Below are 15,992 nucleotides of genomic sequence, written 5' to 3' on the forward strand. Positions count from 1 at the left end.
TACCTTGGTTGTGGGCACATCCCCAGTAGGGGGTGTGCAAGAGGCAGCTGATCGATTATTCTCTCTCATTGATGTTTCTAACTCTCTATCCCTCACTCTTCCTCTCTATAAAAAAATCAATAAAAAATATATTAAAAAAAAAAAAAAGAATTAAGAAACTCAAATAACAAGAAGACCCCGGACTCCACACCTTTTATCAGATTCCGGTAACGAGGCCGGAAGTGGGGGTTCGGTGGGATTGCCGTTGCTGGCGTGCACGCCGGGGCGGGCTGTGGCGCGGACTCGGCCTGAGGGTACTCACATCATGTGGTCACACACTGCGTCCTTGGTGCGGCTCTCCGCCGGGGTCCCCGGCGGGCGGTCTTGCTGTGCTCCCTTCTCCTGGGCTGAATCAGGGACATGCGGACATCGTTACAGTCCCGCAACCCGGGCCTTCTTTCCCCGAAGCAGGGTAACCCGTCCACGCGCCTGCATCTCCCCCACTTACACACTCTCCCCGCTAACGGGACCCACCACGAGTTCCGTGTCACAGGCTGAGGACGCTCCACCCTCCCTGAGCTCATGAAGTCCTCCCCGCTGCTCTCTGAGGCACAGGTCATTAGCTCCGTGACAGACGAGGAAGTGGACACAGGAGTGATGGAGCCTGTGCCCACTCAGCAAGCGGGTGAGGGGTGGAGCCCTAACCACTGGGTCACACCGCCCGCCCTACTTCCTCCTCTGCACTCAGACAAGAGTCGTGTCCTTACTACATCTTCTACTTACTCCCCAGCCCACTGCCTTCAGCTTCCACCCTCACCACTCAGTCACATGCTCGCTCATTCATTCATTCATTCATTCATTCAACGTTCAGTGCCTTGTGGTCTAAGTGTGGGGTGACCAAGCTGTCACCCTTCAGGTCCCAGCTTCAGCATCCTTCCTCTGACCTGGACATGGCCATGGTGCCCGGCTCACCGTGGGTCACCTGTCAGGGCAGGATTTGGGTTAACTGCAGCGACCCTGCCTGCTTGCCCATCACTGAACCCTCGGTGCCCAGAATGAACTTGAAACATAACAGATGCTCCATGAAGCATGTTGAGTGAATGAATGCATGAGGTGAGCCCCGACAGCTCATTGGCAGGCTTGAGACCAGGACCATAATTCTCAACCAGGGTGAGTTTTTAGTTGTCAATCGATGTCTGCAGACATTTGTGGTTGTCACACTGGGGTGGGCGGTGACACTGGCATCTAGCGGGTCGAGGCCAGGGATGCTGCTCAACACCCTACAGTGCCCAGGACGGCCCCCACCCCACAGAATTATCGGGCCCCAAATGTCAGTAGTGCTGAGGCTGACCCTGGCCTGGGGCCTTGGCTTCCAGAACTCTCCTCCGAGAAATGAAGCGAATGCCCCTGACGTTTAGAGTAGCTAGCGGGCCTCTCCAGGCAGCTGGTGTCTGGGTCACTTAGGGCAAACACACGCTCAGCACACCGAGTGCCGTCTCAGCCTCTGGGGTTTGGCTTTTAGAAAACAGACCCTGACCGCTACGAAAGTGCATCAGACAAAGTCACGAACGACAACGGCAGAGGGAGCCTTCAAAAGGCACCTGCCGGGGGAGTTCACGTAGAGAAGATGGTGCCTGCCACGCCGCTCCGACGGCCCTGACAGCCGGCAGCCTGCGCTCCCCGCTGCCGGGCCGGGCACAGAGGCTGCCTGACTCCTCGCTGTCACCTCGGTCGCCCCTGGGCCTCGAGGGCCCCCGACCGTGTTGTGTCACGAGAACAAAAGGGGGCGCCAGGGAGTGAGCGAGCTTCTCCACGAGCAGAAGCCCGTTCCTTACCCATCGGCCCCTGGGGACCCCAGGACGACCGGAACCTGCCCGGCACGAAGGTCCTCGGGTCTCCCGGGACCTACCCAGGTCGTTGTCCTTCAAGGCTGCGATCTCCTCCTCTATTTTCTTGTGATGCTCCGTCACTGTTTGGAGCTTCTTTTCGAGGCTCACGATGGTCAGGGAGTGCTGCTTGATCTGCTCCTTGTACTCGGCGACTTCTTCTTCGAAGTCCTGCTTCTGCGACTCCTGCTCCTCGTGGAGCGCCTTGATGGTCTGCTGCTGCAGCTGGATCCGCCCCTCCATCATGATCTGGGGGGACGGGGATGTTAGTGCCGCGGCTGCTCTGACAGTAACGACGGTAACACGTCCCCTTGGCCTCCACAGCCACCGAGCGTGGTCCCGCCTCGGGGCCTTTGCACGCGTGTGGTCCCCCTGCGTGCTGCGCTGCCTCCCTGGCTCCCTGCGTGACTGCTTCCTTCCTGAGTTTCAGGCCGCCAATGCCACCTCCTCAGGGAGGCCCTCCCTGATTGCCCATCCAGAGCAGCAACCCGAGGCACTTTCTGTTCCATTGTCCTGTTTCGTTGCCTCTGAGGCACTTAGCACCGTCCGAATGACCCCGTGTCTTTGCTTCTCACTCCCACCAGCATGTAAGCCCCATGACAGCAGGTACTGATCTTTTTAAGTTTACCAACACGCCCAGCACCCTCAGTGCCCAGATCCCTGCCACAGCACAGGGCCCACATGCTCAGTAAAGACTCACTGAGCATGTGAATCAATCAATGAATGGTTTTATAAGAAAAGAGTGGATGGCCCGGCCCATGTGGCGCAGTGGTTGAGTGTTGACCTCTGAACCAGGAGGTCACGGTTCGGTTTCTGGTCAGGGCACATGGCCTGACTGTAGGCTCAGTCCCTGCCACTTGTTGGGCCTCCAGGCTCGATTTCCTCAGGCAGAGCATGGGTCAATGCTCTGCCTGAGAAACTCACATACATTTGGTGAAGTCTGAGGAGAGTTTTGGTCCTACAGTCACAGGAGGGTCCCCCGGGGAAGGCCTGTCTGACCAGAGCCTCGGCAGTGGCGTGGAGGCCGAGCACCAGCCCCCCCTTGCCCCGCCCTATTTCTGAGCCGCGTGCTCACAGCGCTGTGATTTGCGCCGAGCGGAGAAGTCTGCCTCTCACCATCTTTGTCTTGGCGGTTTCCAGCTCCGCCAGCGCCTCGTTCAGCTTCACGGCCAGGCTCTCCGCCTTCAGACTCTCGGCCGCCTTTGTCCTCTCGCTCTCCTCCACCAGCGCCAGCGCGTCCTTTAGTTTGTTATTCAGAACGTCTTCCTTCTGCGCCTTCAGGTCCATTTCCTAGACAAGCACCAGACCCCCAATCACCAGAAACCCGGGAAGGAATAGTCACCGCCTCCCCTCCCCCCGCCCCCGGCGCTCAGAGGGGGTGACCTCTGTCCTGGCACTGTTCCCTCGGTCCCTCTGAAGTCCAAGTCCATGCCTTCTCCGGGAGGTCCCAATCAGTATAGAGCTCCCTCTTATATTCAGCTGACTATACCCAGGCTGACGTTTGAGAACCTTTCTCAGGAGAAAATCATCCAGGACTGACGTGAATAGACTTTAGTTCCATCTGGTCTTGAAAACCTTCTGAATTTGTATTTACCTGTATCTAAGTAACTTAAGTGTTATTTAAAGTTAAACCCCTATTGTCAGGCTGTGTGTTTATTGCTTGCTCTGACCATTGAGATGTTGGCCATTGTGTATGTGTGCGCGCGAGCGCAAGTGTGTGTGTGAGTGTGCTTGATGTGTGAGTGTGTGTGCCCCTTGTACCACTGGGACCCAGGAATTGTGAATTACACCCCACAGTGTGGAGGTGCCCAGGGCAGAACCATGTGCCAACTTCTACCGCTACTGCGTCTGCGACTCCCCGTGACACTCATACATGGGAGTTGGCATGAAGGCGATGATGACAATCAGAAGTTCTGGCAGAGAAACGACATCATGGTGATGAGAAGGTCAGGCGTCCATACCCTGACCCCTCTCTGACCCCCGGCGGCAGAGCCGCACAGCGCCCACGGCCAGCAGAGAGGCGGCTGACGGTGAAGGGCTCTGGCGTCATGACGATGGTCCTGGTTTGGATCCCGCCCCTCTGCTTCCGGGCTGTGAGCTCTCAGTAATGCTGATAATTATTATTAACTCCATTCGCGGCGTGCCAGGGTGTTCTGTGTGCTTTGTGTGCACGCTAACAACGGAGCCTCACAGCCCAAGGAGGCTGATCTTTGGGGATCGTCTGTGTTTCACTGAGTGTGGAAACCAACGCACAGAGACGGTGAGCAACTTGCCTAGTGTCCCACAGCCAGAGAGCGGCAGAGTGGGACCTCCCGCCTGCCTCCCCGGCCTGCTCCGAACCACGCCTGCTCCTCCGCTCTCTCCTCGCCGGGCCGTACCTCTTTCTGCTTGGTCAGGCGGTTCTCCAGGTCTTGCACCCTTTTCTTTTCCTTCTCGATGGCCTCCCTCGCCTTCTGTCTCTCCTGGGCGATGCTGTTCTCTGATATCTGGAAGTCAAGGACGAGTGGTCTGAGGGCGTGTGCACGAGGGAGGGAGGGAGATGGATTCGTAATTGTTGAAACCGGTGAGTCAGGGGTTGGGAGCGAGAGCTGCAGGGTCAGGCTGCCCACGGGAGAGAGGTGAGAACCTGGCAGTCGCGTCTTGGTCAGTCATGCGCGTCACAGGGAGAGCTCTCGTCATTCAGGAACCTGGGGCTGGCGTTCGGGAAGTGACATGCTGGTGAGTGTTCGGCTCTAGGCGTTTGGCTCTGAGCCCCTGAGTAAACGGACATGTGCCGGCCCCAGTGTGGCCTTCTTTGGAAGTACACGGCTTCTTGGGAGGCGGGGCACGAGTGACAGAGCCCGGCACACATCCCCTGCCCCTGCAGGCCTGGCACCTGGTGGTCTGTACGTGGCCTACAAAAGCTAGGGTCCAAAAACGGATGTCCAGGACAGTCTGGCACTGCGAACATGTACCCGGCAAGGTCTGGTGATGGGGAGGAGGTCAGGGCCCAGCCTTAGTCACACAAGCCCCGGAGGTTACACGGGCAGAGCAAAGCTGGAAAACTCCAGTTCTGGCTGGTGGAACTCTTGCCCCCACAAACATATAAAGCACGCAAGAAAAATATGTAAAATATATACATACAGGTACAGACAAAACGCTGGAGAGGTCTGTGCCAACATGTAAAGATGGTAATTTGGGGGGAGTTGGGATTATGGCAATTTACATATTCTTCTTTTCACTAGTCTCTATCTTCTAAATTTTCTCTAGTGAACATGCATCATTTAGCAAAAAGAAAAAAAAAAGCTACTGGAAATTGTTATAGGGGATGCTATGCTGGTGGTGGTGGTGGTGGTGGTGGGGCGGGGGGTGAGACTCTGGGATGTGTGTCCCTGGAGAAAGACCAGCTTCCCCGCTGTTCCAGCAGCTTCAGTGGCCCCCATCCAACTGCCCTGCTCCACGCTCGGGCCTTCCGTGCCCACTAGGGCCCCAACTCGCCGCCCTGCAGGGCATGGCATTTTCCTACGGTCAAGGCTGCCTCCGAAGGTCCAGCCCCCACCCTGTCAGTCTACGTCCTTCCTGTTGTAAGAGTCCGTGTCCGGAGGGCCCCTCCCCTTCTTTTATTAGGGATGCTGCCTGGCCATTCCAGGTGCAAATAATACTGTGATGACTGGCATCTTTATATATATATAAATATATATAAATATATATATATATATATATATATATATATATATATATATATATATATATATATATTATTTTTTTTTTTTTGATTTTTCACAGAGAAGGAGAGAGAGGGATAGTTAGAAACATCGATGAGAGAGAATCATCGATTAGCTGCCTCCTGCACATCCCTCACCGCAACCAAGGTACATGTCTCTGATTGGAATCGAACCTGGGACCTTTCAGTCCGCAGGCTGACGCTCTATCCACTGAGCCAAACCAGCTTCAGCAATGATGACTGGCATCTTTAAGTGATTGCAATGTGGTGCTAAAGTATTAGTGCATCTAATCTGCACACCCCCAGCAGCATCTACCCAGTTACCCCCATTTTACAGGTGAGGACACGGAGGCTGCAAATGAGACGGGAAGAGGACAAGTCACGTGCCCATGTCACACGCCAGGAGGCGGTGGCTCAAGCTCGGATGCCAGTGCCTGCCCTCCCCACTCTGACACTGGCCTCTGGACCCTGCTCACCCGTGCTCACTCAAACCCCACCCTCCCTGGCGGCAGAGACATGCGCCTACGTCCACACGTAAGCGGGCACAGGGCTTGCCACCCGCCCAGCAGGAGCCCGAGCTCCCAGACCCACCTGGGCCCCTCTGCATCAGGGAGTCAGGGGCCAGAGTCTGGGCCCGACCCCTGAAAAGGCCTGCTCGGGGGGTGCTCCCTCACCCACCAGGACTCTGATCTCACTTCCCCGCGCTGCCTGGCACAGTCCTGCTGCCAAGGTCTTCGCTTGTCGGCCCCTTTCCCCCCCACTCCCCACCTTCCACCCCCTCTCTTCTCCCCTCTGCTGGGCACACCATCCTCCCTACCCCCCTAGACTCTGCCCTCACCTGGCGGGCGCTTCACAATGAATCCACTGACTCCTCACAGCAAACCTCTAGGTGGTTCTGCGATGACACGCACATCGAAGGTCACAGAGATGGCAAGGGTCTGCCCAGGGTCACCCAGCACGTAGGGCAGGGCTGGGATTTGACCCAGAATGGACACTTGCAGCCCACCATGCTCTCCTGGCACACACTCTGTCTCCCGCTTCCTCCCCCTGCCCTAATTTGGCTTCCATTTTGCTCCAGCCTCAATTCCATTCCTTATGTCCCTGCCCCTGCCCCCGGGCTAACTCAGGCCCCTGTCCTTTGCACGTGGCCGCTTGGTCCAGTGACATTCTCTTCCCCCCGGTGCTCCCTCTCTCCTCCAGGCCATCTCCCCAGAGGCACCTTCTCTGCTGCAGGGCCTCCTCCCGGGAGCCACCCTGTGTATGTTCAGGCGGTTGGTTGCCCCTCACCTTAGGGTGGGCTCTTGTGCCCTGTCTTTCGTGGGGACTCCTGGGGGAGGCTGGGTGTGGGTGCCCCCAGCTCTGCTGGGCCTGGAGCTCAGACATCCCCTTCCTCCCCCCTCACTCCCTCTCCTCCCCATCCACTCCAGAAGGCCCTGAGCCCCGGGCATTGCTGTGACCACCACGTGAGCTCGTTATGTTCCTCTCTTGCCCATCTGACTGCGAGTCTGTGTGTCTCCTTCCTGGGGGCGGGGCACACGCAGCCGGGGGGTGGGGTGGGTGGGTGGGTAATTCCTCCGGCATTCCTGCTGGATCGCATCATAAGTGCCTTTCGGTGATGAGGAGGGGAGCTGGCTGAGGGCCTGACCATGACTCCACCCCGGGGTCATCCCCTGTGGATCCTCTCTCTTCCCTTGGCAGTCAGTCACCTGTGTGTGCCGTGTGGTTCCGAGTACTTGATACCTATTAACTCCCAGAGGCATGTCTGTCACCACTCCCGTTTTACCGATGAGGAAACTGAGGCACAGACGGTTAAATGATCTGCCCCAGGCCGTGCCGCTGTGAAGCTGGATGAGGTGATGCTGGCCACGTTGGCACTGCCTGCATCTGCCCATGTGCCCAGCACACACAAGCGGGCACAGAGACACGGGGCCTTCCACTGAGGCCCGCTCCCCGTACCTCCTTCTGCTGGGTGAGCTGGTTCTCCAGGTCCTGCACGCGCCTCTTCTCGGTCTCGAAGGCCTCCTTTACTTTCCTCTCCTGGGCCGCGCTGCTCTCCAGAACCTGCAAACCGGAGACCAGTGATGTGCCGAGGTCACCCACTCCGATGACGCTGAGAATGAGGCCAGCTCAGGGCCGGGGTGGTCTCACCGGCCAGGCCCGCGGCCAGCACCTCCCCCTTTTGCAGCAGCCCTCTCAGAGAAGTTACACCCCTTTTCCTGGGTGGGAAACTGAGGACAGGAAGTCGGTGCGAGCCCCTGGGCCACGCAGTTTGTTGGCGGTGGGCGGGGACCGGAGCCCTGTGTGAGGAGAGAGCCGCCTGCCGCAGGCCTCGGAGGCAGCGGGAGGGCAGGGGGCCAGGCCTGAGTGATCTCGGTGCTGGGCAGGCTCCCAATGAGCAGAGAATCCGTTAACAGTGGAACTTGCCCATCCTGGTGGGCTGCCCTGGGTGGGAAGGCTCCCTGGAGGCGGGAGAGGGAGGCTGGGTGACGGCAGGAAGCTGCTGAAGGATCCGCCCAGCCCCGAAGTCCAGAGCTCCGTGACTGCCCCAGCCCTGCGCTCTGGTCCCACCCTCCATAGAAGACGCCATGTCCCAGGCCCAACCTCTCTCCCACGCCTTACCTGGGACTCTTTCATTTTATTTTATTTAAAAAAAATATATATATTTATTGATTTTTTTTACAGAGAGGAAGGGAGAGGAGAGTTAGAAACATCGATCAGCTGCCTCTTGCACACCCCCTACTGGGGATGTGCCCACAACCAAGGTACATGCCCTTGACCGGAATCGAACCTGGGACCCTTCAGTCCGCAGGCCGAAGCTCTATCCACTGAGCCAAACTGGTTAGGGTCATGGTCGGCAAACTGCAGCTCCTGAGCCACATGCGGCTCTTTGGCGCCTTGAGTGTGGCTCTTCCACAAAATACCACGGCCTGGGCGAGTCTATGTTGAAGAAGTGGTGTTAGAAGAAAGTTTAAGTTTAAAAAATTTGGCTCTCAAAAGAAATTTCAATTATTGAAATGTTGATATTGGGCTCTGTTGACTAATGAGTCTGGTTAGGACAATGGGAGGGGGCTGTGTTTTATGCTGTTTATAACTCTCCAACTGGTTGTCAAGGCTACGACTCTATGGTTCTCTCCTAGAGCCCCCAGGCCTCTCCCCAAAGTAGCTGAGCCCCCCTGAGGACAACTTACTCTGGGGGAGCTGCTCCCCACCCCGCCCACCACATCTGTGGCTCTGAGCGCACTCCACGGCCCTCGGGCCGGGTCAGGGCTGCAGCTGACCGCCCCTGAGCTGCCTACCTCCTTCTGGCGGGTTAAGCGGTTCTCCAGCTCGTAGACTCTCCTCTGTTCTTCGTCCAGTTTTTCCTTCACTCTGCCTTTCTCCTGCATAAAGCTCTCCTCCAAAGCCTGGAAGCCAACGGGTGCTGCTTAACAGACCCGGTTACCATGGCAGGGACCTGGACCCGGTGCCAGGCACTGTGTCTGTTAGTGCTCCACAGCTCACCGCACTGCACGGGGGGCGGTGGCCGCGGAGAGCCTGGGACGGGGGTGGGCAGGCCCCGGTCAGTCAGGGCCCGGGCCAGGCCTGGATTGGAACCCAGACAGACTCAGTCTCCCCGAGCTGTATACCTTCCTCTGGTGGCTTAAGCGATCCTCCAGCTCCTGGACTTTCTTCCGTTCTTCCTCTAGGGCTTCTTTCGCTCTGTTTTTCTCTTCGGTAATTATCTCCTCCAAAACCTGGAAGTCAATGGGCGTTGTTTAACAGCCCTGGTTACTATGGCAGGAACCTGGCTCTGTGCCAGGCCCTGCAGCGGTCAGCAAGCGGGAGGACCTGGGGCTCTGACCGGCAGCTCAGATCCCAGCCCCAGGTCCATCCCTCCGGTGTGTGACCTTGGGCAAGTGGGAAGCTACAGAAGCCTCAGTTTCCCTGTCTGTACAGTGGGGACAGCCATGGTGCTTCCTGCATTGGGTGGCTGTGAGGAGCAGATGAGATGATAAACATTAAACGCTGGGCACACGATAGCCATTCGTGAAAAGGGCTGTCATTTCTCTGTCATCTCTGCTTTGCAGAAGAGGAACTAGGAAAGCGAGAGAAGGAATCTGCCTAGTTAACCACGAGCAGGGGTTCAAACGCTGGCCCATTTGACTCTGGAGCCTGTGTTCTAAACCACGGTTAGCAAACGATGGTCTATGGGCCAGATCTGGCCCTCTGCCTGCTTTTTGTAAATAAAGTTTTATTGGAACACCTCCTTGCTCATTGTGGATTGCCTATGACTGCTTCACAGTACAATGATAGAGCTAAGCAGCCACGGCAGAGACCGCATGACCTGCAAAACTCGAAGTCTATGCCGTCTGGCTTTTTGTGGAGAAAGCTCACCAGCCCGGATCTAAGCCATTAATGCGTGCAGAAATCAGGTGAGGGTTGTGAACAGATGATAACACAAAAGATTGGAACTTCAGTGAAGGAAATTTCTTATCATTGAAACAGAGCCCTCAGACAAGCCAGGGCCCATGAGTAAATTCTGACACACCGTCCTGTATCATGCGGCATGAAAAAGGTGCATTTAAAATTGGGGCGCCTGGTGCTGAGTCTGAGACAGCACTTTTTAAAAAAATATATTTTATTGATTTCTTACAGAGAGGAAGGGAGAGGGACAGAGAATTAGAAACATCGATGAGAGAGAAACATCGATCAGCTGCCTCTTGCACACCCCCTACTGGGGATGTGCCCCAAACCAAGGTACATGCCCTTGACTGGAATTGAACCCGGGACCATTCAGTCCGCAAGCCGACACTCTATCCACTGAGACAAACTGGCGAGGGCTGAGACAGCACTTTTTGATGAGCGAGTGGGGTCCAGCTGTCAACACCAAGTGTCTGGGAGCGATGACCCTGGATGGTACAGCAAGGCCTGGATCAGTGTCTGACTGTCTGGGTGGCCACCCTGCTGCTTCCCCTCTGCAGGGGGTGGTGGGCCCTGACCTTGGTTTTGTTTAAAAGGGGCTGAAGCCGGCCCTCGAACCCCTGCCTCTGTCAGGGTCGATGCTATAAGTGGGCGTCAGAGGCCCAGGCTGGTGCTGGCAGCGGCGTGGAACATGGTGGGGATCAGCCGTGCACCCACAGGGGAAGAGCCAACCCCAGAGAGAAAGTAAAAGCAGCCATTTGGAAAGGGTAGATTAATCAGGAGGAGAGAGGAAGTAGTGGAAGGTGGTGGAGACTTGAATTTTTCAGGTTTAAGCTTCCTCTCTATTGCCGGACACTGGCTTTTTGCATATCTAATTGTCCTTCAAAATGGTCCACCTGCCGAAACTCTGGCTCAGTGGACAGAGCGTCGGCCTGCGGACTGAAAGGTCCCAGGTTCGATTCCTGTCAAGGGCATGTACCTTGGTTGTGGGCACATCCCCGGTAGGAGGTGTGCAGGAGGCAGCTGATCGATGATTCTCTCTCATCGATGTTTCTAACTCTCTATCCCTCTCCCTTCCTCTCTGTAAAAAAAATCAATTAAAAAATATATAAAACATTAAATAAAAAAAAATGGTGCACCTTGGTTTAAGTCTATTGCTAATATTGCCTCTATGGGGATCAGGTAAGATGTTGGGCAGATGGTTCTCCTTCTTCATTCGTTTATTTCACCAAAGGCAGACGGACAGAGAAAGAGAGGAGGAGAGAGGAGGAGGAGACGGCACGCACTGGAGGATGGAATGACACAGGCAGAGGTCTCTGCTTCTTGGAGGAGTCGGGGGCGGGGGGGCGGCGTGTGACAGAACAGACTAAGCTGGAGGTCACGGAGCTCTGGTGCGTGAAAGACGGAGGCAGTGGCAGGGCAGTCCTGGGGGAAGAAAGGAAGTGCCGGGGAAGGGCTGGGCCCAGGGGATCTGTGCTGCTGTCTGGAGGGGCTGGGAGGAGGGGCGGGCTGTGGTGGGACCACCTGGAGTGCTGACAAATGCTGGCACAGGAGCCACACCCTCACCCCAGTTAGACCAGAACCTGGGTGGGGAGAGAGGTAGAGCATATCTGAATGACAAAAGGGCAGCCGAAGTCCAGAGCCACTGGTCGAGATGACGGCCAGGAGGTGGTTAAAATCGAGGTGGTCCCTAAAAATCAAAAAGAGCCGAGGCTGGGCTCCTGGAGTGCCGTCTCCTGGCCTTCTCCAGGGATTCTAGTTCAGTGGGTCCGGGGTGGGGCCCCAGGACCTGTAGCTTTAACCAGTGTCCAGGCGATTCTCATCAGGCAGCCACGGGGAAAACCTCCCTCTGAGGCTGCTGCTGGGCGTGTGGTCTGCAGACCTGTGCCGGCTGCAGCAGCCAGCCGGGAGCTCGTTAGAAATGCAGGTGCCCGGCCGCACCCTGGACCTGCGGAGTCAGGACCTCACTTTAACAAGACTCCTGGCTGACCCTCAGGCACCTCGGAGCTAAAGAAGTCCCCTGTAAAATGTCCTCTCACACTTGGCGTGGTTTCTAGAAACTTGAGCAGCTATTTTGGCCATTTGTCTTCCCCAGTAAGTGTAAGGCAGGGGTCTTCAAACTACGGCCCGCGGGCCACATGCGGCCCGCAGAGGAGTCTGATCCGGCCCGCCAGGTTTTTTGGGCAGTGAGCGCAGCCGAGGTGTTACAGTAGGAATTAGTAGTTCATATAGTCCGGCCCTCCAGCTCTCTGAGGGACCGTGATCTGGCCCCCACTTTAAAAAGTTTGAGGACCCCTGGGTAAGTGAAGAGCAAAAGGCTGGAATCAAAATGTACCAAGAGAAAGCAGAAGACTGAGATAACACGACGCTGGTCTTGCAAACACTGAGAACCACCCGGGACCTGCGGTGGCAGCTCCGAAGGTAAAATCAGAGGCAGCATTTAAACAGACGAGCTACCGGTTCTAGAAATTTCAGTAACCTTTCCTTTTCAAGGTGGTTTTGCTCTGAGTTTCAGAATTCAAGCTCCACGTGAACTCCTCCAATATCACTCACTCCTTTGAGGAATTTAGTTCCCTGACACCAAATGAGGACTTGCTGAGGTTTCTCCATCGAAGGACACGCTTTTAATTTGTCATGAAAAAGGTCATGGCCTCCGTTTTCAGTAGAAAAAAAAAAAAAAATGACGGGGACCTTACCGCCTTCTCTTCCATCAGCCACTTGACTCTGGTCTTCAGCTTCTCCTCTTGCTGTTGCCTCTCTTTGCTCAGCTTCTCTTTCTCTGCCAGATACTCCCGTTGTGTCTCTTGCAGCAAAGATTTTTGAGTTTCCTGAGTACTGCTGACCTTGATCTGAAGGAGAGGAAAGGACACTGAAGCTGATGGGGGACAGGGCTAAGGGCAGGAGTCTTTTCCATGGTTGTTTATTGTTTTGTTTTGTTTGTTGTTTTTACACGTTGTTTACCTTTGTGGGGAGGGGCAAAGCTTTATGTGAAACTTTCCTAAACACAAGGAAAATCTATGCTTAGCCTGGTTACTGGCAGGAGAGCAGTAGAGTGCAGTGGTTAGGAGCCCTGACTCCAAATCTCGATAGAATCTTAGCTCTAGCTTTTTCTAGATGAGGTCAATAATGGTGTTTTAAGGATTAACTGAGGTAGTGACGAAAAGCTTTAAGCACATAGTAGTTGCAAAGTAAATGGTAGCCAGAGTCATCAATTGTGATTTGCCGAGTGTAAGAAAAAGCAGGGGGCTAGGGCCAGAAGGCCTGAACCTTTGTCTTGATTCTTCCACCAACTAACTGTGTGCCATTGAAACAGGCACCTGGCCTCTGGACTTCCATGGCCACATCTGTAAAATAAGGAGAATGGACTAGATCGGGGTTGACGGATTGCTGCCTGCAGGCCTAATGTGGTCTGCCGCCTGTTTTTGTAAATAAAGTTTTATTGGAAGAGGGCCCTGCCCATCATGCTCATGCACTGACATGTTTTCTGTGGTGTCTCTGCTCTACAGATGTGGAGTCAAACAGGTGTGACAGACTGGGTGACGTGCAAAGCCATCTGTGAACCTCTATTCACCGTCTGGCCCTTGGCTGAAAAAGGTTGCTGACCCCGTGACTGACCACAGCGGTGGTCCCAACACTCCACCCTCCTGTGTCTCTGGCTACATGACCGTCAGTGTCCACCCCTGTCCTGCCCGGTGACACTGCACTCAGCCATGTGACCTGCTTTGGTCAATGGGACATAACAGCCATGACACGAACAGAGAATGACTGCGAAGCACTCCGACCGGTCCTGCTTCTCTCTTGCCCCTGCCAACCATAAGAGCATGCGCGGGCCGGCCAGCTGGGGGAGCAAGGACGCCCTGAGCAGAGCAGAGCAGAGCTGCTCCGGCTGGGGCCAGCCTGGACCGGCCGAGGGCAGGCCAGCGCAGACAGTGAGCAAACCCACGAGGGTCAGCGGGGACCCGGCGGCAGCCTGCAGGCCGGGGCAGTGACTGTGGAATGCCTCTCCCGTGGTGTGGGTGTTCGTTACACGGCATTTAATGGCCATGACCGTGAGGGCGACACAGTCCCTGAGGATCATGTTGCCTCTGACATGCTGACATTATGTCAGTTTTGGTAATCCTGCTGCCGGGACTCTGGCCAGCTGTACCTCTTCCGCTGCATTTGATAAACACAGTTTTCAAGATCTGAGGGCTTTTGAGGCCTTTCTGTTTTTTTTTTTTTTTTTTAAATATATTTTATTGATTTTTTTTTTTTTTTTTTTTTTTTTACTGAGAGGAAGGGAGAGGATAGAGAATTAGAAATATCGATGAGAGAGAAACATCAATCAGCTGCCTCCTGCACACTCCCTACTGAGGATGTGCCCACAACCAAGGTACGTGCCCTTGACCGGAATTGAACCCGGGCCCCTTCAGTCTGCAGGCCAATGCTCTATCCACTGAGCCAAACCGGTTTTGGCCCTTTCTGGGTTTTGATAGAGGGAATGAGCACCCTGGCCGGGCCGTCCTGGGCCATCCCAGCCAGCCCGCCTGAACCCCTTCACATGCGGATGGAGCTACGGTTTCACCTGCTGGAGGGGGCGGACTGACCCGCTAACAGGTAAACGGGGTTAACGTGCACAGCGCTGTGTGAACGCTGGGGAGGCGCCGGCCTGACCTTCCCAGAAGCTGGAAGGTTACCTGCAGTTCCTGGGTCCGGACGGAGACTTTTTTATAATGTTCCAGAAGATGCTTCAGGTACAAAGACAGCCCTTGGAAAGAGAAACGAGAAGAAGGTAAGCATCTGCTCAGCTCACCTCCTTTGCTTTCCAAACAGCCTCTCGGCAGAGCTTGCCGGCAGGTGGGCGAGGGCAGCACTGCACGCCCATCAGGAGGACGTGAGCTTCTAAGATGGCTGATCAGCTGGGATGGGCTCAAAGTCAAGTTTCTTTCTGGAGGCGGCAGAGGAGAACCCGTCAACAGAACACCTACTGGCTAAGCACCCACTGTGTGCAAAGCCATAAAACTGAGGGACAAGGTCCAAAGCCTGAGGGAGGACATGGAGCTGGAAGGACCCTACAGAGAGGTGGTCAGCAGAGAGCTGGGCATGCTCAGTTGGCAAGACCAGCCCAGCTCACCAGGGTCTCCATGGGCCCCTGGTGGGCCTGGCCCTGGCCAGTGGCCCCATCTGGCCCTGTCTGCCTGGAGCGGCTGGTGAGGCATGTGGAGCAGGGAGTTTCTCCGGGAGGAAGGAGGGGAGAGAGGAGGACCAGTGGATGCCCTGGAGGAAACACCTGGGGAGGGACAGGACTGGAGGAAGGGGCTGCTCAGAACCAACCGAGACCATCAGGAGACAGGCAGGTGTGCCAGGCCCGGGAGGGCCCAGGGTGAGAGGGTTTTGAGATGGAGAACGGAGCATGTTGGGTAGGCCAGAGAGGACGCGGGCCCGGGGAAGGTGGTGGGCCGGCCGGGGCAGGAGGGCGCCATGGCGGTCACTCAGTAGGGGCAAAGCAAAGAGGCAAAGACAGAGCAGGACGTGGGCCATGAAGACAGAGGGTGTGTCACACTTCTTCAAGGCTGTCGGGGAGATAGGAGTGTGGGGAGCGGGAAGGGAGCTAAGGAAGCAGGGGGTTCCAGTGAAAAACTGCCACCTTGAAGAGCTTGCTTGGTGGAAAAGAGAACGAAGGAGAGAACAAAAGAAAGGCTGAAGGCGCCAGAGACAGATGTCACAGTTCAGGACCGGGTGCGCACAGCTCTCCGGGGAGAGAGGAGGGAGCCCAGGGAGGGAGAACACGGTGGGGAAGGCGGGAGAAATGGTGGGGACAGGGAGGAAGGGGGATATGGAACTGAACATGCCCGTGCCGGAGCCCTGATCTCCGTCAATGGAACTTTCTGAGAACTTCTACCAGGGAAGAGTGAGAATGATGTAATGGCTATCAGGTATGAAGCACCTACTGTGTGCCAGGCACCGAGCCAGGAATCTGCACATATTTTCTCATCATTATGAGCAACCCGGCAAGGAAGTGTGTTTGAATTGATAGGTGAGAC

General features: G+C 55.7%; 1 protein-coding gene across 1 annotated transcript in view; it reads right to left on the reverse strand.

Moving 5' to 3' along the window:
- The window catches only part of FHAD1 (forkhead associated phosphopeptide binding domain 1), an 85,601-nt gene that overhangs the window by 24,829 nt on the left and 44,780 nt on the right, over positions 1-15,992 (reverse strand). The window contains exons 14-22 of the mRNA XM_084875292.1: positions 14,646-14,716; positions 12,666-12,818; positions 9,195-9,302; positions 8,865-8,972; positions 7,525-7,629; positions 4,244-4,351; positions 2,982-3,155; positions 1,889-2,114; positions 302-386 (exon numbers count right to left, since the gene is read on the reverse strand). Coding sequence (XP_084731418.1) covers positions 302-386; positions 1,889-2,114; positions 2,982-3,155; positions 4,244-4,351; positions 7,525-7,629; positions 8,865-8,972; positions 9,195-9,302; positions 12,666-12,818; positions 14,646-14,716 — 1,138 coding nt within the window. The remainder of the gene's footprint in view (positions 1-301; positions 387-1,888; positions 2,115-2,981; positions 3,156-4,243; positions 4,352-7,524; positions 7,630-8,864; positions 8,973-9,194; positions 9,303-12,665; positions 12,819-14,645; positions 14,717-15,992) is intronic.

This window comes from Pipistrellus hanaki, assembly GCF_964339955.1.
Source record: "Pipistrellus hanaki genome assembly, chromosome: 2".
Taxonomy (NCBI): Eukaryota; Metazoa; Chordata; class Mammalia; order Chiroptera; family Vespertilionidae; genus Pipistrellus; species Pipistrellus hanaki.